Source organism: Notamacropus eugenii, chromosome 2, assembly GCF_028372415.1.
Source record: "Notamacropus eugenii isolate mMacEug1 chromosome 2, mMacEug1.pri_v2, whole genome shotgun sequence".
Classification (NCBI taxonomy): Eukaryota; Metazoa; Chordata; class Mammalia; order Diprotodontia; family Macropodidae; genus Notamacropus; species Notamacropus eugenii.
Genome location: NC_092873.1, coordinates 433,887,882 through 433,910,875, shown reverse-complemented (window position 1 = coordinate 433,910,875; position 22,994 = coordinate 433,887,882). Strand labels below are relative to the sequence as shown.

Sequence of the window (22,994 nt, the reverse complement as noted above, 5' to 3'; positions counted from 1 at the left end):
ATAAAGAGGGGAGGTGAGAGAAAAACATGAAGTCTACTCTCATCACATTCCACTAAAGGAAAGAATAAAATGCACACTCATTTTGGTAGGAAAACCTATCTCACAATACAGGAAAATGGGGGACAAGGGGACAAGCAGGGTGGGGGGGATGATAGAAGGGAGGGCATGGGGAGGAGAATGCAATTCGAGGTCGACACTCATGGGGAGGGATAGGATCAAAAGAGAATAGAAGTAATGGGGGACAGGATAGGATGGAGAGAAATATAGTTAGTCCTATACAACACAACTATTATGGAAGTCATTTGCAAAACTACACAGATTTGGCCTATATTGAATTGCTTGCCTTCCAAAGGGAAGGGGTGGAGAGGGAGGGAGCTAAAGAAGTTGGAACTCAAAGTGTTAGGATCAACTGTAATGTTCTTACCACTAGGAAATAAGAAATACAGGTAAAGGGGTATAGAAAGCTATCTGGCCCTACAGGACAAAAGAGAAGACGGAGACAAGGGCAGAGAGGGATGATAGAAGAGAGAGCAGATTGGTCACAGGGGCAATTAGAATGCTTGGTGTTTGGGGGGGGGAGGGGATAAAAGGGGAGAAAATTTGTAACCCAAAATTTTGTGAAAATGAATGTTAAAAGTTAAATAAATAAATTTAATTATTAAAAAAAAAAAAGAAAGAAAACCATTCTCAGGTTCTCTATCTTATTTGACTACCTTTATGATCCCTAGTGACAGTGTTCTGAAGGGACACACGTCACATATTCCCCTTCATCTTTAGATTGTAAACACTTTATCCTTAGAAAGACCCTTCCAATTTTACCCTTCTATTTACCTTTTTGTTTTTCTTTTGAGTCTTGTATTTGTATTTCAGAGTTTCTAATCAGCCTTTATATCAGGAATGCTTAGAAGTTCTCTATTTAATTAAAGATCCATATTTTCCCCACAAGATTTTCCTTAGTTTTGCCAAGTAAGTTATTCTTGATTGCAAGCCTATATCTTTTGCCTTTCTAAATATCATATTCCATGTTCTCTGATCCTTTAAAATGATAGCTGCTGAATCTCATGCAATACTGACCGTGATTCCTTAGTACTTGAACTTTCTGACTGTTGGCAATGTTTTCTTTGACCTGGATTTCTAGATTTTTAACTATGACACTTCCAGGGAATTTTTTTTCTTCAGGAGGTAATTGATGGGTTCTTTCTATTTTCATTTTGCTATGTTATTTTAATATGTCTGAGCAGTCTTCTTATTTCTTGAAATGTGATATCCAGGATCTTTTTCTTTTTTGGTCATGGCTTTCAGGTAATTCAATGATTTTATCTGTCTACTTGATCTGTTTTCCAGATTAATTTTTATGTAAAATACCTTACATTTTCTCCTATTTTTTCAGTCTTTTGAATTATTTTAATATTTCTGGTTGTTCATTGAGTCATTAACTTCTGTTTGTTCTGTTCTCATTTTCAGAGAGTTATTTGATTAAAGTTTGGGGTAAGAAAAATTATTTAGGTAAATAACTCTTGTGGTAAACTTTTAATTCTCTTTCCAAATCTTTTCTTTGTGTAGCTCTAGTTTCTTTTCAATACTTTTTTTTAGCATCCTCATTTCATTTATAGCATCATTTAAAATTTTTTTTAAGTTCTTGCTTCATTTCTTCTAGAAATTCTAATTGAACTTGTAGCCAAGCTATGTTTTCCTTTGAGGCTTTGCTTGTAGATACATTGGAGATATTCTACTCTTCCAGGTTTGTGTCTTGGGCACCTCTGCCAAAATCATAACACCTTATCTTTTTTGTCATTGTTTACTCATTCCTATAGCCTTATTTCCCAAATTAGAACTTTGTGTTAGAACCTGGCATTGACCTTTTCTAGTAAAACTGCTGTGACCTTGTATGGTCTTGCCTTATCACGGCACCATATTTTTCAGGAACTTAGTGTTGTGTTCTTTAACAATCACAGGGGTGACTTGGGCCAGGTTGCTGCAAATTTTCAGTGAACCCTATGCAATCTAATCATAGGTATAGATAGCTGCCCCTCTGAGCATTTCAGGCTCCAGACCCTGATTTAGATCTGGACAGCACAGCCACAGATTTCTCTCTGGCTAGAGCTCTAAGAAAAAGTTGCTTGCTTCAGCCCATCAGCTAGCTGGAAGCTTTGCCAGTTTCTGAGCAATAGTGCTACCAAATTAACCCTGTTCTTTGCTGGAGTGAGGTTGAGGGCCTAGTTGCTAAGCATACAATCCTCTCTCTGGCTCAGAGGGATAATACTGAAGAACCTGTTTGGGACCCTAGGCTAAATCTATAATCTTCTCTATACTGCTACCCATTCTGTACCAAGGGCTGAGTTGGTGATCCCATCTCTGGGTTAGAGGGATAGCACTCTGAACCCTCCTATACTATGCTCTGTGACTGATTCTGAGATTCCCTTCTCTGAGGCATGAGAGACAACTCTGCAGCACTGTTCTGCTTCAGGGGGTCTGACTCAGGGATACCCATTCTGGTGCTCTGGTCTTGGTTTCTGCAGCTCTGTTCTTTGCCTAGGGACTGAGTTAAAGATTCCCTCTTTGGGGTTAGAGGGATAGTGCAGCGTCCTCAAGGGCTGAGTCTGAGCTCTCAAACTCTTCTTTTGGGGTCCAGACAATAGCACTGCAGACTTATTCTGCTCCTGAGATCTGTCTCTGCAATCTGGAACTACCTGTGTTTCACAGTTCCTGCCCTGGTCACTTGCCTATGGGTCAAATTTGTGATCTTGTGCTAGAAAGATGACCCCTCTTCCTACTCCACCATATTGGTCAATCTCTTCAAGGGTCCATTGGAAGGATAGAATCATAGACTTAGAAGGAACCCTGGAAACAATCCAGCCTAATCCTCTCCTTCCACAGATGGGGAGACTGTGTGCCAGAGAAGCTAAGTATTTTGTTCCGATTTTGATCAGATCCCTTTTCATAAGGGCCATTGTCTGGTACCAACCCTACATCTGCAGCTGGTGGACAGGCCCTTCTGAGGAGAATATTCCTTAACCCTTTTGTGTTCCCAGATCTGTGCCACTGATCCTACTGGGACTGTTATTTTTATTCACACAAACCTCTCCACCTAACGCATTAAATCAGAGCAACCCATATTAAAGGAGCAGCTGGGTGGCGCAGTAGATAGAGTACTGGGCCTTAAGTCAGGACAACAGCTTTCAGAGTTTAAATCTGGCCTCAGACACTTAATAGCCGTGTGACCCTGGGCAAGTTACTTAACCCTGTTTGCCTTAGTTTCTTTATCTGTAAAATAAGCTGGAGAAGGAAATGGCAAATCATTCCAGTGTCTCTGCCAAGAACACTCAAAATGGGGTCACAGAGAGTCAGACACAAGACTGAAACAAATGAACGACAACAACAAAAAGCCCTATGAAAATGAAAATTGTCACCTGGGAAAGATAACAAAGGAACTTTAGTTCCAATCATTCCCTACTTCCTGGAAAGCCCTCCTAACAATCTCTTTCCTTCCGTCTATCCTCTGACAACCCCAGCCTGCTGTAATCTCTTCTTTCCCTAAATTCACAGCTTTGATGGTCTATAGATAGATCCTCTTCCAATGGACCCGTGATCATGTGCAGCCTTGTGACCTCTTCATGGTTATCTCACTATCATTTCAGTCTTATCAGTTAACTTTTGAGTATTTGCCTGTCATCACCCTCACATTTGTCACTTCTCTTCCATGACCACTGGCAGCAGCCTGGTTCAGACCCTGATTGCCTCCTACTTGGACAACTGGAAGAGCCTCCTGACCTATCTTAACATTAACTTTTCCATCTCTAAGCCACTCTCTGTAGCCTTGTCTAGGAAATCACTGCAGTGCACAGATGTGATCAGGTTACTCCACAACTCAAAAACTTTCAGGGCTCCCAATTTTTTACTCAGTAACCACCAAACTTTGGGTCAGGGATTCACAGCCCCAGACAGTCTGACTCCAACTGACCTTTTCATTCCTACTTCACTCCCCTTTATAAATTCTTAAGCCAAACTGGACAACTTGCCATTGCCCAAGTACATCCTAAACTCTCCTGCTTCTTACTTTTGCCCACATTATTCCACAGACCTGGAATTTCATCCCTTGGCATACCCCATCCACCCCATCTCTACCAGGTGAAATCCTGTTTTCTTTAAGTTCCAAATCATATACTACCTAATCAATGAATCTTTCTCTAATTTGAGCACTGGGACTAAAGGCAGAAAGACCGGAGTTCAAATCCAGACTCAGATACTTATTAACTGTGTGATCCTGGTCAAATCACTTAATCTTAATCTATCTAGGTTGTTGTGAGGATCACGTGAAATAATATTTTAAAGCTTCTAGCATAGTATGTGGCACATAGTAGGCACTTAATAAATGCTTATTTTCTTTCTATTTTCCTTCTTATTTCCTTTCTCTCCTATCAAGTCTATCAGTTTATGTCTGTCTTACTTATGCTCAGTTTTCTAATTCTTGATCATGAAGGTGGAAAAAGTCTATATGAATGTGATATCATCAATGACTCTCTTTTAAGGAAAAAAAGTATCCTTTAGGAACAGTGGTCTGGTCACATAGTAAGAGAAAAGGCTAATGGACAGGCAGCCTTGTTGTACCCAGAGAAGGTGGAGAGGCCTGGAGGAAGTAGATCCTTCTCATTTCTGGGAAAAATCAAGATAGATCAAGAGCAGGAAGGAACTTCGGAGTACAATCATCCAACCCTTTCACCTTACACTAAAGGAAACTGAGGTCTAGGTGGATGACGTGACTTGTCCCAGGTGACACAAGTAAGAAGCATTAGAGGCAGAATCTGAACCCAAGTGCTCTGATTCCAACTCCATAGACAAGAATTACGTAAGATGTGAAGATCTGGTTGGGTATTATAATGCATTCTGGGAAGGATAAATTGATGGGAATGCAGAACCACTAAAGCAAAGATTATTATTTTTTCTTCTTATTAAACCTCAGAGGCCTTGTGGTGACTGGCAAGGAATCACATCTTATTGATCTTTTCTTTCCTCCTTCCCTCCCCCACCCCCAATACAGTACTTTGAACTTAGGACATACCTGGTAAATGTTTGCTGAGGTGAATGAAATGGAAATAATTTTTTCCTCCAACTAGATTAGAAAGTTATACAATCATCAGAGCTCAAAGGGACATTAGGGTCATCTAACCCTTCTTTTAGAATAAGTAGCAGAGCAAGGATTTGAGCCAAAGGGCAGGGGTCATATCTTATTCATCTCTTTTTTTCCTTTAGTAATAACTCTATTAGAAGTTGAGTAAATACTTGGTAACACTTTAGCTTTAAGTAATTTTTCAAGTTGATTTCTGTCACCATGAAGAAAAGTTCTTAGGAAATGCCATAGGTAGAGATAAGTAGAGGGGAAAGTTCATGGTTGAAGACTTCCAGAGAGGATAGTCGTAGGTCATTGCCAGAGACTGGAACTAAGGGGTAGGTAACATAGATAGTCTTCCAAGGTGCACAGTTGGGAGAGGGCAACAAATGAATATGTAGATTTTCAATGCCAATATTTATTTTGTGAATAATCATGGCTTGTTTTACCAGGAAGGGGTACAATTTTCAGAATTTGCAGTTGTTCACAAATGCTTTGTCCCTGTACTGAGACCACCCTAGAGACTCTGATTAGCAGCAAGTAGCTACATTTGTTTATTCATTCTGTAAGCATGTATTAAGCACCTATTATATGCAGGACACTGGGCTAAATGCTAAGACACACATCTGGGGACAGGTAGGGATGAAGCAATGACAAGGAAATAGCTGTGTGACCTTGGGTAAGTCACCTCCCCTCCCGGGACCTCATTTTCCTGTGTCTATAAGATGGGAAAGTTGTGCTAGATCCAGGGTTCTTAACTTTTTTTTTTGTCATGGACCTCTTTGGCAGTCTGCTGGCACCTATAGACCCTTCTTGGAATTTTAAAAAATTTAATATTTAATTTAATTTAAGTTTTAAATTTAATTTAATAATTAAAATTGAATTTTTAATTTAATAACTGAAAGAAATAATTTGCAGTTAAAAGTTAATGAAAATTAGAATGTAATATAATTTTTTCCCTCCATTCAACTTCCCCGGAATCTACCCATGGACCCCAGATTGAGCCCCTGGACTAAATATGTTCTCTCAGGTCGTTGCCAACTCTAAAATACTACCTAGGCAATGGAGATTAATTTCTGCATCACAGTCATGCTGAATGTCTTCCTGGGCACTGGCTAGACAGGCCAGGCTCTTACCTCTCCCCAAAAAGAAAGAGAACATGTACATTAAATATGTTCCCTAAGACCAGCTCTGCCCGTGACAGTCTAAGAGGACTGGTTCCCAGGTGGCCACAATGGGATAGACACCACCACCACCACCACCCCTGTCCCCCTTCTCGCTTTCCTTTAAAGCCTTGTTTTGGTAAGAAGGTATCTCCACTTCCAGTTAGCAAACCAATTGGCAGGGAGGGCACATGATAAGTAATCTCCCCCATCAGACCAGCTTAGAAACAGAACCCAGAAAATAATGAGTTGCAGCTGTCAGCAGAGGAAAGCAGACCAGTGTGTGGGGTTGTTGAGATAAAGGAGTCTAATAGAAGAAGGAAGAGATTAAGGAAATGTAGAAAACTGTCAGATAAAGTCAGGGGGACACAGGCAGACCACAACTTTGGAAACAATCATGCTCCCACTTTCTCCTCTGGAGATGGGAATTCCAAAGCCTTCAGAGGTGAGCTGGTTCATCCCTCTGCCCGCAAGTTCAGCCCCCAAACCATGCCAGAATGCCCCTTTGCCCTTCAGGATATCCCCATTCCAAAGCTTCCAGTCCCAGATGCACCGTCTTGTCTCATTCTGTTCTCTTCTGCTAACATCTCAGTTCATTTTAGGCTTCCTCATATTGGTAGAGAAGACGTCTGGTCATCTCTAGAGGAGTCTTTGGCACTCAGTATGCCAGAAGAGAAGAGAAGAGTAGGAAGGGAAGCTTTGTATATGCAGACCCTGACAGAGGGTAAACTAGACTTTAGTAAGGAAGTCCTGGGTTCGAATCCCACATCAGACACTGACTACCTGTGCAGCAAGTCACTTAATTTCCCTCTGCCTCCGTTTCTTCATCTGTAAAATGAGGAGGTCAGACTCAATGGCTTCTGAAATCCCTTCTAGTTCTATGATGCTATGAAGCATGTCTTTTGTTGTAGCAAGATCAGAAACACTGAATTCAAATCTGGCCTCAGGCACTTATTAGCTATGTAACCCTGGGCAAGTCACTTAATCTTTGACTCTATAGGGATAATAATAGTCCTTACTTGCCAGGGTTGTTGTTAAGGAAAATACTTTGTAAGGGGCTTTGCAAACCTTAAAATCCTAAAGAACTGCTATCATTATTATTATTAGGGACCATGGCAGGCTGGACCTAGAATCAGAAGAACTAGATTAAAGTCTTAGAAGTGCCCCTTGCTAGTTAGGTAACTCTAGGCAAGTCACTTAACTTCCAAATTTTACTCTTCTACAAAATGGGAATACTAAATGCTTTTACTACCTAACCCACAGAGTTGTGAGGGAAAGTGCTACGTAAATTTTAAATTGCTTTGTAATTGTGATCTATTATTGGGATCTTCTCTGAGAATCAGGCCCAGAATGTGAGCCCTTGGCTAGGGATCAGAATAAGGAGTTCTACATGCCCACCATCATGCTTTCTACTCCCACCCAGAGAACTAAATTTAATTTTTTTCCCTGGCATCCATCTGCATTTGGTATATGGGAGATTAGGGAAATATGAAGAAGGTGAACCTCAAGATAGGAAGAATCAGTTTCAAAGACAGTGGTTCTTGCTCCCCCCTAGGCCTCCCCTCTAACTTCTGCTTTGGCACCATCCATCCAGGGGTTCAGATCACCTTTCCTTCCCACCCTTTCTATGGGAGATGTAGGATCTATTTCCCCTCTGTCTATAGATGGGGCTCAGATCAAGTGATCTGCCCAAGATCACAGTGAGTAGGGCGGATAGCAGCTCAAGGGTCCTTCTGGGCATTGGTTCCCATCAAGAACAATGGTCCTCATGGGGAATGCCTACAGAAGGATTTTCTGTGCCTCACTGACTCACCACATACTTCCCCACCCAGGCTGGTCAAGTCACTGTGGGTCCTCTTCACCTCATCTCTGACCATCTCACTAGTGTTTGCTGTTATCCCCTTCTGCCAAGATGTGAAGGTGTTGGCTACAGTCATAGCTATAGCTGGTTTGGCCATGGGATTCATAGACACAGTGGCCAACATGCAGTTGGTGAAGATCTACCAAAAGGATTCTGCTGTCTTCCTCCAGGTGAGCCTGGGGACAGATGAGGAACAGGGCATTTCTAGGTGGTGACAGTGAATGGGGATCTTTCTTACACACTCCATTTCCATCCAATCCAACCCATTTCACCTTCCCATCCAACTCTCTCATCTATCTCACACTCATAAAATTAAGGGCTGGAAGAAATCCTAGAAATCAACAAACAACTCAGTTTATCGATAAGGAAGGTGATTCCCGAGGAAGTGAGACAACTTGGCTGACATCATGCAGGTACTATGTGGCAGAGATGGGGTTTGATTCTAGGTCCTCTTACTCTAAAGTCAGTGCTCTTTATCACTGCTCCCCTACTGAGCTTTTGTCTTCATCATTCCGCTTCCCCATCATCCACCTTATTCATCCTCCTCCTAAACACTTAGGTGTTCAATTCAGAGTAGCCTTTATTTCCCCTCCCCTGCATCAGTCTTTCCTCAGGGAAAGCTAACCAACTACTAAGCTTAGTTATGACTCTCCTTCTCCAATTTGGCTAGGGAGGCAATAGTCAAAAGGTTCTATTTTTAAAAAGCAAATTTTAGCCAAAAGTGGGAGGGTGCCAGAGCTTGGTATCTTGGAAAGAACACTTGAAGAAAAGGCTTGGAATCCCAGGTCTGCTACATTCTCAACAGGAGACCTTGGGCAGGTCATTTCCTGTCTAAGTCCTCTGTACAAGGTGGTAACTACACTACAAGATCTCTGAGGTCCTTTTTCAGTGCTAACCTTCTGAGTTCTCTGATTCACACATAAGGGGCAAACTAAGAAAGGGATTTCTGTCCTTTAGAGAGACAGCCCCATCTCACCCTACCCTACCTCTGATTCTGAATTTTTACTTCTTTCTGCACCAGGGGATAGTCTTCCTAATGGGAAGTCAGAACTAGAAGGAGCCTGAGAGGTCATCTATTCCAAACCTATGGGCCTGCAGGAATCCCTACTCCGCATCACAATACAGGAAAAAGAGCACTAGATCCAGAGTCAGAGAGCCTGGATTCAAATCCCACCTTTGCTTCTTATTAACTAGGTGACCACTGGGCAAGTCTCATCCCCTCTGCGAGCCTTAGTTTCCCCAGCTGTAAAATGAGAGAGAAAGACCAGACATTCTTCAAGGTTCCTTCTGCCTGTAAATTCTATGAACCTGTAGGGGTTGGGAGAGGGTGAGATGCCCAGAACTTAGCAAAGCTTGGCAGAGATGATGACAAAATCCCCTTGTACATTGGTTGTCTCACCACTATTTCCTACCAGGTTCTCCATTTTTTCGTGGGCTTTGGTGCCCTTTTGAGCCCTCTCATCGCTGACCCCTTCCTTTCTGAGACTGATTGTGTGCCAACCAATGCCACGAACCATGACAGAGACGGCAGTCCCCCTTTCCAAAAAATCTTGACACCCTACCATCGTCTGTCCAACCTGACCCACCATGAGCTTCCTGCCCATGCCTGGGTAGGGAATCAGATGTCTTATGCCTTCTGGATCATGGCCTTGATAAATGTGAGTACCGCCCTGGAGACAGGGGCAGCTTTTACATCCTGTGCTTCTGTGATTTATGTAGCAGAAGGTGCTGTGTGGAGGGTAGCCCTCTGTGGCGGGTGAAAGATGAAATGACTAAGGAAGCAAAGGTTGCATCTTCTGAACATATTGATGTATTAAGCATGGCCACTGCCTGACAATCGGAGACCATACCTTCTTAGCTTAGACCTGGACCTTGAATACAGGAGGAGACAGATTTTTTATGTACTAAAAACAATTAATCAAATAAGGTCAATTAATTAAAAGGAAACAACCAGGACACAACATTAGGTGCTCAATTGCTAGTTGGAGGAAAGATTAGGATTTTCTAAATTCAGAGGGAGAGCGTGAACAGGTACAATTCCCTGAAATCAGAAATGGAAGTGTCCCATTCCCTCCCAATTGTCTGTGAACAAAGGAACGTGGAAGCCATCACTGATTGATCAGTACAGGGCCAGTTTGCAGAGAAGATACAAGGGCTTGAGATGTGCCATTGTGAGAAAACTCTTTGCATCAGTCTTTGGGTCTGCCTGGGTTTCTGGTCCTTGGCTAAGGGTCTCTAAGCAGCAGGCTGGAGTGTCCCCTCTCTCTAGCCATGCAGGGATAGGTTCAAACAATACAATGAGGTTTTCTTCCAGTTCCCACAATTGAATGAAGTTTTCTCACAAGTCAGAAATCGCACTAGACCTATAATTGAATAGAAAGGGAACTGAACCAGTCCCAGAACTGAGTCACAAGATGGAGGCAGTGTGGTTTACCCAATTCCCACCACCACTGGATGCCCCAATCCCCTCAGTTCCCTCAATTTTCTCAATTCAAATGAAAAAAGGCTTAGAATATGAGAACATAGGATCAACTCAATTCACTGCAGTACAACACAATGAAATTCAACATTAATAATTTTTAGTTACATAGACTAGATACAAGGCACAGCTGATAGGGGATTTCAGGAAGACCTGGGTTCAAGTCTTGTCTATGTGGCCTCTGACATGTACTGCCTGTGTGAGCCTGGCCAAGTTATATAATTTCTCCATGGCTCAGGCAACTCTCTAAGATTATAAAGTGCAGAAAAGTTGCTGATAAGAGTTGTTAGAGGGAGTTTTTCACTGGAAGTTCTCTATACTAATTAATTCACAGGACTAGACCAAAATAAAATAATCATGAAAGTCCTCAAGGAACTTTAGGGTGGGAGATAAGACAAGTCCACCAAAAAACATGCTACAAGACAGAATGTGATAAGGACAAAGGAGACAATATCTTTAGGAAAATTTAAAGAGAAAATTGTCATGTATGACTGAGATAATGGTCAGGGAAGAACCAAGGGGGGAAAGGGAAGCTGAGGAGGCTTCATGAACAGGCAGCACCCAAAGTGAGGAGGAGGAGGAGATGATGATTTCAATAAAAATGGAGAGTGCAGTCCAGGTGTGGGGGATGGCCTCAGCAAATTCATGGAGCCTGGAGATAAGGAAACAGCTGGCAGTGCCATGTGATTAAAGCCATAGAGGAGGAAAAAATATGAAAGGAGACTGGGAAGGTGGTTGCACTGGGGGGGGGGGGGGGGGGGAGGATGTGGAATAATCATTTCAGAACTGTTCTCAGGGCTCCGGAAGGTTGTTTTGCCGAAGACAGAGACCTATTGTTTTCTTCTGCCATTGTTAAGAAAAGGAGGGACAGCCAAAGGGATTTAGGTTAGATGGGAAATGGGGCACAGAGGGAGAAAACCATCTTCTGAGCAAGAGTGGTACCTATTAAGTACAAAAGAAATGTATGTGACACTGGGTTTGAATTTTGCCTCTGCTACTGAACTACTATGAGCTTCTGGGTAAGTCACTTGACAGCTCTAGGCCACAAGTTCCTCCTTCTGTAAAAGAAGAGGATTGAACTAAAAGACCCTTAGGTCCCCTCCAGCTCCAAATCCATAATTCCAGGATTTCTCCTCTGACCAGGATATTCAGAGGAGCTCTTGTACAGAAAAGGGGTGAATGAAATTCTTTCTGGGAGGGCTTTGCAACGGGGGTGGGGAGGTGAGGGGGGCTGGGAAAGAGTAACTGTGCACACTGGAATGGAGATTCCAGTATAGGTCCTTGATACCACTGCCCTCTCCACCCTCCCCTTTGAACCAAGATACCAAAGGAGAGGCAGGTTCAGGACTGACCCACTAGGTTGTCTGGGAGCAGGGTGCTGGCTCTGCCCTTGGCCTCGCTGCTGCTGATGTTCTACAAACATTTCTCTCTAGGTTTCAGCCTAGGTAGGAAAGAAAGATCCCAGATGACATAGGAAGACCCTTAGGACCCTGGGGACAGGTCTTATCACTTGGTGTGGTGTTCTCTCTGCACAAAGTGGGAGGCTAGTAGATAGGACAGGATGCTGGGATCTTGGGGCTACCTAGTTAAATCAGGAAGGCATTTGGGCTTAGTGCTGGACAACAGGAAGAGCCAGGCTTTAGTCCTGTCAGTGTAAGCCTGGACAAGTCAGCCTCTCTGAACCTCAGTTTCCTCGTCTATAAAATGGGGATAATAATTGCACTGACCTCACAGGCTATTTATTATAAAGGTCAAATGGGCGGTAGAGAAGAGAGTACCTCCACAAGTGCTAATATCATCTGTGTTGTTATCCCCTTGGTTATTGGACTTAGAAGTATGCTTAGGGGTCATCTAGTCTGACTGCTTCATCTTACAGATGAGGAAACTAAGGCCTAATGATCCACCCAAGATAAATACAGATATTGAGCTCTGAGCTGGAGTTTGAACCCTGCTGTCAGAGGGATGGACAGAATTGATTTGGATGGGATCTGAACCCCCAAAAGGAAAAGACCATGTCTTTGGGATCTGGACCCCAAAAATGAAAAGCCTCTGAACTCTCCCCTGTGGCCCAGGTCCCTGGCCTTCAACAGGGGAAGCTGGCCCTTCCCAGTTAATAATCATTTGAATGTGTCTGCACCTGGTCCCCACCCTAGACCACCACTCTTTGATTCTATCTAGAGCTCTTCCACATGGCGCAAGTTCCTGGCATTATTGTAGGCCACCCAGCCCTTTGGGGCCCTTCTCTGTTACCTCCCAGTCACCCTGCACTACTTGGCCATTCCTAGATCCTTTCCACAGTCTTTCTGTATATAAGGTCCATCTTGCTTCCCATTAAATTGCTCAGATTCCTTAAGAATCTGGCCGCTTTGTAGTCACAAATACACTCAGATTCCTTAAGTCTGGCCTGCTTGTCAACACAAGTGTCCCAGTAGCATGATTCTTAAAATCTTACCCACCCAGATGGTGTTCTAATAATCCTTGTCTTTGGCTGAAAGAAGGCTTGAGTCAAGTTCATTCAAGGTAGGACCCGCCTGTCGCTTGCCCTTGAATTTTGGGGTCCCAACATCCTTAAGCCTCAACAGAATGGTACCTTCAGGACCAAAGAGTCCTTTGAATGAGTCTGTGGGTCAGTGTAACCACCATCCCCACACAGGAGTCCCTTGCCCTCTTTTGTTAGGCCCCCAGGAGCTATAGACTGAGTTGCTAGTTCCCTTCCAGAAGGGTGAGCCACAGGCACCACCCCTGCCCTGGCAGCCCATCCAGCTGGGCAAGGGTAACTGGTCATGTCAGGGCTATCCCCTCCCATCCCCAACCATCTCTGGGGATGGCTTTTTCCTCTTCCTCTTCCCCACTTTTGTCACCCACCTCCAAACTCCTTCTTTCCTTCCTCTGGTCAGCACCTGCACTGGGCTTCTCTGGGACAGCACCCCTCATCCTATATTACCCATTGTTCTGGAAACAATAACTCCGTCAGCCAATCCAGTCAATGGACACGGGGGAGGGGAAGGAGTTGTATCCATTGCAATAATGATCAAGGTTGGAAATCCAGAGGCCAGGAAGCCGGAAGCTTTAGTTACAAAGGCCAGGCTCTGTTCTAGCTTGCTAGGTAAGGTGGTGAGATCCCAGGGTTTTAATTTTTTTGTTTTGTTTTGTTTTGGGCTTTTCTTTGGTTATGTATTTGCCGGAGGATTTCCAGGCTTTTTCCATTGGCTCAGTCAGAAAACAAACAGTCCTCCCTCGGGGGAAATGGAAATCCCCACCCCGCCCACGATTACACTCCCCCACTTTTTCTTGGTTGTCTTTCGTAAAGGAAAAGCTCACTTTTCTGTCTCCTACCCCAGTCACCACCAGCACAACTCAGGTCTCTATATGCCTGACATTTAGGAAGGACCCAAAGTCAATGGCCCTGAATTTTGGCTGGAGGCCCTGGATTTAGAGGTGCTGGCATCTTATAGCCCTCTGCAGTCTGCCGTTTGATAGACTGAGGAAGATCCTGCCCTCTGGGCAGGAAGTTTAGGCACCGGAATGGCAGCTGAGGTTTTATTTAATCCCTCTCATTTGTATTGTGCTCTAAACTTTGCCAGCTGCTTTACTCCATTTGATCCTCACAACAACCTGAGGATGTAGGTGCTATTATTATCCCCATTTTACAGATGAGGAAACCGAGGCTGGGCATAGTTAAGTGATTTGCTCAGGGTCATGTAGAGGAAGGATTTGAATTCAGGTTTTCCTGACTCTCAAGCCTAGCACTTCATCCACTGTGTAGCTGCCACTAAATAAATACCTTTATGTATGTGTATACATACACACACACACACATACACACATATATACACATACATATGTGCATATGGCAGATACATATAGATATACGATGTGCATATATGTATGTGTGTATATACATATGTGTACGTATACATACACACATATACATATGTATATATGGCAGATAACATAGAGATATACTGTATGCATACATATACTGTATACATATACATATACATACACATACACACATACTGAATCTTGTATGGTAGCTCCATTCTATCCTTTGGATACTGAAAGACCTTAAAGTTCATCTAGTTAGTTCAATTCTTTCAGTTTTACAGATGAGGAAACTGAGGCACTCCCCCCATCCCAAGAAATCAAGTTCCTTGTTCCAGGTAAGAGAGAGAACAAAAATAGGGGTAGCTAGGCGGCTCAATAGATAGCACAATGGCCCTGGAGACAGGAGGACCTGAGTTCAAATGTGACCTCAGACACTTGCTGGCTGCATGACCCTGGGTGAGTTACTTAATTCCAATTGTCTCCAAACACCTTCCCCCCCCCCCAAATAAATAGAGGAGCAAGTGAGGATAGTACTGGGACTTGAGCCCTGATTCCTAGAGTGATTTTTCTCCCCATTTGACTATCACCTCCAGCCCACTTTCCCAATCAGTTCTGAAGGTTGTTCAAAACTCCCCTTCTACTATTACCTCCAGGAAGTCTTCTGGGGAGGGGGGGGGGGGGGGGCACTGACTCTGATGACTTCTTAACTCTATGTCATCTTGGACTCACTTAGATCATCAGTTATTTAAATTTTCTTACATCATCTCATGTGTGTGCATGAGTGCAGTTTCCCCCCTCCTACTCACCCCTAATCCCCATTACACTAGGAGCTTACAAGACAAAAAAGAGGCAGCAGTGTAGTAATAGTGCAAACAGCCCTGGTCTGGGAGTCAAAGAACCTGGGTTCAGATCCTACCACTATTGCTTATCCGGTCTCTCTCGGCTTCAGTTTCCTCATCTGCAAAGTAAGGGTGCTGGTACAGATCAGAGGGGTCATACTCTACAGGCTCGAGTCAAATTAAAATTCAGTTGGAAAATGTTTGACAAAATAGTTACAAGATAGATACTGTGAATTTGTGGTTTTCAAGTTATTAATATGTGCCTGTTCTAGATGGCCTTGGCCAGCTAGGAGGCACAATAGAGAGAATGCCAGGTAGAAAGACTCATCTCTTTGAGTTCAAGTCTGATCTCAAACACGTACTGCCCGTGTGATCCTGGGCAAATCACTTAACTCGACTTGACAAATCTGTAAAATGAGCTAGAGAAGGAAATGATAAACCACTCTAGTATCTCTGCCAAGAAATGCCTAAGGAGAATCACAAAGAATTGTACACAACTGAAATAACTCAACAACACCATGTTCCATCCAAGGAGGTCCCCAGGAAGTTGTGCCTACTTCCAGAATTGCTTCTAGATAGGTCCCATACTTGGCCTGGGATGAGCAACTCCTCTTAACTGGACCTGAGTGCTTTGTCCTTCCCTAGCCTGTCCAATGGCCAAGAGCAGCTGAATTAGCTGTTTTATGTCCACAGACCCTGAGAAACTTGGAGCTCCCAGGGCTACCTGCCTTCTCAATAGCTTGGTGGGCAGTGTGATTTCATAGTAAGAGTGACAGACCTAGAGTCCTGGGCTTGAGACACAGCTCTACCGCATACCTGTTCTGTGACTTTGTATAAATCAATCAGGCTCTCTGAGCCTCAGTTTCCATATCTTTAAAATGGAGATAATAATACTAGTGTTACTTAACTAGGAGAATCAAATGAGATCCCATATGTATTTGGCAATCACAATGTCCTATAGAAATGAAAGAATACCATCCTCCTAGAAGCAAGCTAGGGATGAGCATATTTAGCAGCAGGAAGAACTCAGGAGATACAGGAAGAAAACTTTCCCTGTTGGGGAGGTGGATTAGAACACTGCAGGGAAGGGAGGAGTGGGGTGGGGGTGGGGAGCTCCTCTGGACCACTTCAGAAATAGAATTGCTTTCCTCTTTGTCCTGGGGGAGGATGCATGTCATCCTGCCTGAGGCAGGAGGATAGATTTGTTAGCTTCTCAGTCCTATGTTTCTGGTGATACAAATGCTTATACATAAGTTTATTATGTCACTGAGTTCTTCTGTGTGCACTCATACGCATCTTAGTTTATTCTGTTTGGGAGGAGTGCAGGGTGGTGTTTTATGTTTCCAGTAAAAGAACCTTATATAGCACCACAGGGGTGGGAGCTCTTGTTCGGACTTCTTGGCCTCCTCCTAGCCCAATCACACATACACCAACATGCCAGTCAATATACCTTGGACAAATGGGATAAGGCATCTCTGATGTTCAGCTTTCCTCTCTGGAGGGAATGATAATCCTTACCAGGCCTAGCTCACAAGGTAATTATGATGATCCAAAGAGATGATAACTGTGAATTGCTTTGTACAGCATAAAGTTCTGTATAAACCTAAGAGAAAACTGAGCAGGAATGACTCATAAGGATGGTGGTGATGACTGATCCAATAGCTTGATTAAACAAACTTTTAAGTCTTCTATGAACAAGGAAGTTTAAGCTAACAGAAGAGCCTGGGAGTTAGAACACCTGGGTTTGGAGGAGTGGATTCAAGCTATCCATGAGAAAGAGACCTACTACTTCTCGGAAGTGGACACAGGAAGGGAAGGGGAGAGTTAGAATCAGCTACTCACCAGACCAGGGGACCATATTGTAGAAAGGGAGTTTATATCTTAAATAGTTTATCACCTTAAAATTATCCAGTGCCTTGAGATACTGGAGGGTGAGTACCGGGATAGAAATAGTCACAACTTTCTAGCTTCTAAATGAACCTACCTATGTATGTTATGTGATACTTATGTACGTTAAGTGATGTTAATAAGCCAAAAAGCACTTAATAAGCACTTACTATATGTGCCAAGTACTAGGCTAAAGACTGGAGACACAAATCCAAGCAAGCATGGCTATCTATCCCTGCCCTCTCAAGGAACTTACCTTCTCATGCAGTAAGACAGCACATAAAAGGAGCTGAAGGGGAGGAGGGTGGTGCTGAGAAGTAAAGCCCAAAGAATCAAGAATGGAGCTGGGAGAGGCATGAAGGTTGGCTGGCCTGGGCCCTTCCTCAAAGTGGAGGTTCTGGGAGGAAGTCGTCAAGGGAGAAGGGGAAATATCTTCCAAGGAAAGAAAGCAACTGGGACAAAGTCCAGAGAAAGGAGCAGAGCCAGGAAAGGAGGTTACATTTTAAGAGGATTGAAGGAGACATACATATATACATGTATTTACACACATATACACACACATATGTGTGTATAATGATAGGGATGAGGTAGAGATGGAACAGGACCTATGAAATAATTGACGTAAGATTATAGGAAACCAATACAGCTTGATACGTTCTTTGAAAATTATAATCTTAGAGAATTAATTACTTAGGGTACTAAGAGGTTGAATGACTTGCCCAGGGTCACATAGCCAAGGTCTGTTGCCCAAGGGATTTGAACCAAGGCCTTTTCCTGGCTCCAAGGATAACTCTCTAGCCACCACATGAAAACATCCAGATAATTACCAAATAAACATAAAGTAATGGAAAACTTTTGTAGTTGGGGGATTGGGAAAGGTTTCATGTAGAAGGGAGACTGAGCTCAGTTTTGAAGGAAAATAGATATCCTAAGAGGTGGAAATGAGCAGAGGATATTCTAGGTGTGGCAGACAGCCAACACAAAGGCAAAGGGCCTACAAGTTTGATTCTTAAAGAGGTTCAAGTGCCTTGAAATTCTGGATGGTGAATATATATTGGAGAAGAGAGAAGTTGGATGGGAGGTGGGGATCTTCCCATGCTGTCCCGATGATCAGTTTCCTCTCCCACCCCCAAATCCAGCTACCAGTGCCCATCTCAGTTCTGTTCCTGCTGTCCAAGGAATGGATGGTACCCTGTTGTCCAAGGAAAAAGCCTCTGCTCCTGACTTCGGATGAGCTTTCCCTTCAAATGGAGCCACCGGAGAAGGAAGACTCCTCTTCTCTGTCAATTAAAGCACAGTCAGAGAGAGGTAAGGTCTTTACTAGTCCATTGATAGGTTCAGAGCCATGAGTTGGAGCATCCCCAGATATCCTTCAGCAAAGTTGAGCTGAAATACCTTAGGGGAAACACCCAGAGAAGCGACTTGTTCTTAGTCCAGAAGCCTTTCTTGGGAAGCCAAGAGAGCTGGGAGACATTCCTTTCTTGTTGTGTGGAAAGGGCATTTCACCTTTCTCAGTTTCCATTTCCTCCTCAGTAAATTACTGTAACAAGATGTGCACAATCTAAATCACAATATAGCAATGCAGATTAAATGAAAAGATGCTGTGTTGGTGTCCACTTCAGCAACTCAGAGGGACTTTACAGAAGAAACTGCCCAACCAGTCAGTACTGGGAGCAAAAGGCTTTTATTTGGAGCATTTAAGAGAAGGCTATTGGAGGCACCCACTTGACAATGGAGGGAGAAGAAGGGTTGCAAGAGAAGGGTCCTAGGGAAGTAATCATCTCCTACAATGGGGCAGCACCTCTATTACACCAGCATTCTGTCCACCAGTTAGGAGTCACATCTCCCTCTACAAATGCCCCAGCGTGAAAAACACCTTAGGCTTAGCTCAAAACCCAGGTTACAAATGATCCTTATCCAATGACCAGTAAATGGGGCATATTCCTAGCAGAAATGAGTCATGCTGATCTTGACACATTTACTAAAATTAAACCAGAAGATGAAAGGAAGTTGGAGCCAAATAGAGGGATGCCTCATAAGTTCTCCCTGGAGAGGCAAATAAAGGAGTTGACAGGATTGTTTTTTATCATGTAACCAAAGGTTATTTTACAAGACATTAGGTCACATCACATTACACTTATGTATTTACAAAAATGCCACCCTAAAAATAGTTTTAGCATTTGTGTCAATATCAATCACAGAGGATGGAGAGATGGAAAAGTTTCATGAAAGATAAGACAATACTCCAAACTGAATGATCAGAACTTTGACATTCAACTACTTCAATACAAAACTAGGCACAGAGAAAGGGAATGCAGAACACTGGGAAATGTAAGTAAGAAAAAAGGCTTGAGAAGTCTCAAGCATATATCACATTTTTGTCTGACTCTTCGTAACTCCATTTGGGGTTTTCTTAGCAAAGATACTAGAGTGGTTTGACATTTCCTTCTCCAGCTCATTTCACAGATGAGGAAGTTGACGCCAGTAGGGTTCAGTGACTTGTCAGGGGTCACACAGCTAGTGTCTGAAGCCATATTTGAATGAGTCTTCCTGATTCCTAGCACTGTGCCTTGTGCACTATGGTGCCACCTAGTTATAACATATGTTAATCTTTTTTACACTTTCCTTTTTTTTTTTTTTTTTTTTTTTCAGGAACTTAACTAGTGGTGTGCTGGAAAATATTTAACAATTTGCTCTCCAAGAAAAAAAAACGCACAGCACACTTAAATTTAATCTGCATTGTTAACATTTTCTCCACCAGTCTTTTAAGTCTAAACAATTAAGCAAATCAGTCAAGACCTGATTTGTAACCTTTGGTGGCATAAATGATCCCAACTAAAATTTAACAATCAGTTCTTGAGACCCTGTTCAAAGTGGCTCCAGCATACCCTCCCCAAACCTAAGAAACATGAACATTTCATATATAAAGAAGAAAAGAGGGCTGCATTTAAAGGTGTGAATTTTTATTATGTACAGTTTTTTTTAAATATCAATTAAATTTCATATAATAATAATAAACTCTTCTGCTTGTCTGTCTCCTTCTGAATTTTCTTCCGTGTGTGTTTTTAATGTTTCACTGATCAATATTTTAAAAAATAAATTTCTTTCTTTTTACATGCAATAATAATCTGCCATTTCCACAACACACTCCCCCCCACACACTCCCTGCTCCCTATTGAACAAAAAGGAAAAAACTCTCTTCATAAACAATGCATAGTTTATCAGAACTCATTCTGGTATTGACCATGCCTAAAGATGCATGTCTCTGCATTTTAAGTCCAACACGTCTCAGCAGGAGAGTGACATGTTTCATCTTAAGTCTTCTGGACATTGTTCAGAGTTCTAACGTCATTCATGTATGATTTTCCCTATGACATTATTGTCATCGTGTAAACTGTTCTCCTAATTCTGCTCACTGTATTCTGCATCATTTCATAGAAGTCTCCCTAGTTTCCTCTGAAACATCATCATTTTATGGCATACATATACACAAGAAAGTGGGAGGTACCGCATAGAACAAGCAGTGAATAACACCATAAAAAGCAAACATGATTCTTTTTAACAGGCAGGAAAAGATTCATCAATGATATGGAATTCATTCCTAAATCATCTGCCTGTGTGCATCTAGACCACTGACTCACTGGAACAAATATAAAAACTAATACAAAATTAGAAGAAAGAACTGAAAAGAGAAAAAGTTATGGCACACAAAGCAACTCTAGTCTGACATTTTAAAACAAGTTAATGATGCTAAAGAAAAAAGTGACAAATAGATGAAGGAATGGATATTGACACCTGTCATAATTCTAAAGAAAGTGCCATGCCAAGAAGAACAAAGGAGCCTAGATACGGACTCAAACAATAAAATACATGATCTTGCTGAGCAAGGAGATATGGCAACTCGGGGCAGCACCTATTTAGAATATAAATTAATTTGTAAAATCTCACCCAAAAGGATGGCAAAATATTATGAGCAGTTGCCTCCTAAAACAGGGGAAAGTAATGGAGAGAAGAGCAATTTAAAAAAAAAGTTTGGCGGAAGACCCAACTAAGCAAAGTCATCCTTATGGAATTTAAAGATGAAACTGAGAGGTGGACAACAAATGGATAAAGAATGGAGATCTGGAAAGATACTTTTCTGCAAATAAACTCTTTTTGTTATCACTAAAGACAATAAAGCCACCAAGTTTAGGCTACAACATCACCTTGCCAGATGAGTTTCATGAGGAAGTAAAAATGGCACTGAAGAAAACGAGGAGGAAAGCAGCAGGAATAGACCAATGTACATGGAGGATATTTGTTTTTTAAGGCACTGAAGGATCAATTTCCAAGGTGTCTAAAAAGAGGGAAAAATATATAGAAAAAAATATTGGGCCTTATTATTATTGTTCAAAAAAAGTAACCAAGAGACTATCAACAAATATCAAGCCATATATCTACTTTGAAATCTTTATAATCTGGTTTGTAAACTTTTTAATGAAAATTATATATGCATTGAGGGAAACCTTGATAAAGATAAAGGAATGGAAATACCATAAATAATATTTCACAATAGATCATATCCTTACTATTAGACAACCGACTGAAAGGTAGAGAGGACAAGATCTCTCTAGGTTTATTGTTTGTTGACTATTAAACATATTTGATCAGGTACAACAAAATGTCACTGGATGCCTTCCATTAATATATCAAACCCTTACAAGGTTACTAGAAAGATGTAACAACAGATAACTGGTGACCCTGTGTTATTAACATACATCAAGGGAAACATAAAAGATGTAGACAGCACTCTCCAGAGGTGTTCACCACTGTCATGGTGGAGACTCAGTGGAGACACCAAATTGAAGGGAAATTCTTTATAGGTATGGGGGTCCTCTAGAATCTCCTCTTTGCAGATCACTATATAGACTGTATCAAACACAACAGAGCCTCCTAAGTAAGATCCATTAATAACTCAAGAGAATTCAGCCTAACTATCCACATGGGGAAAAAGTGGATGAAGAGTGCCTATTGCCCAGATAGTGATAAGCAATTAGATGGACAACTTATGGAGTACATCAATGAGTATATTTATCTTGGACAGACACTGAAAATGGACAAAGATCTGTGCCCAAAACTGAACATGAAGAGGACAAGTTGGATTGCCTGTAGGAAATTACTTCATTCTTCTTTTAAGGATCCCGAAACAAAGGTCTATCTATTTAATACCAATGTTTTTTTTTTTTTTTGGTGATACATAACCCAAAATCTTAGAATATAACAATCTCCAAAGAACTAAAGCTAAAAATCACTCAGTGGATAATGAAGATGTGCATAGTAAGGTAAGCAGCCAAAAACACTCTTCCAGTGAATAACTACCCAGGAGAAGCAAGTTGTTAAAGAAATATCAGCCTGGAAAAAAGTAGGGCCAATGACATAGTGAAAGTGAGGGATACCCAAAGAACATCCTAGTTGCTCTGCTGGTATCCACACAATATGAGGCCCCTATAAGGATTATATAATACAAGACTTAAATGAGGAAAGTTTTCCGATAATCAGAGCTATAGCAAAGTAGAAGGGACTGCTTCTTGAGGAACCAGATTCTCCTTCTGCCTAGGTCTTCAAGTAGATTCCAGCTCCAAACCATGCCACCTTCAGGCTAGCCTTCTTCCCTACTTCCTCCCCACCAGAAACTTATAGCCTGCCCCTGAGACTATGCTGAGTTCTGAGAGCAGAGCTTTTGTCTTGTCTTGCCCAGACCCTGTCTTCCTCCTTATCTCCAAAGAGCTCTAAAACATGAAGCGGTGCCTGTAGACCTCCCCTCTTCCAGTCCCCTCCCCCTAATGTACTG

General features: G+C 42.2%; 1 protein-coding gene across 4 annotated transcripts in view; it reads left to right on the top strand.

The window, feature by feature from the left end:
* MFSD4A (major facilitator superfamily domain containing 4A) overlaps positions 1–22,994 on the top strand; it is an 86,776-nt gene that overhangs the window by 41,120 nt on the left and 22,662 nt on the right. For all 4 annotated transcript variants that reach the window (XM_072648047.1, XM_072648046.1, XM_072648045.1 and 1 more), the window contains exons 2-4: positions 8,103–8,301; positions 9,547–9,789; positions 18,304–18,472. In XM_072648047.1, the coding sequence (XP_072504148.1) occupies positions 8,103–8,301; positions 9,547–9,789; positions 18,304–18,472 (611 nt within the window). The remainder of the gene's footprint in view (positions 1–8,102; positions 8,302–9,546; positions 9,790–18,303; positions 18,473–22,994) is intronic.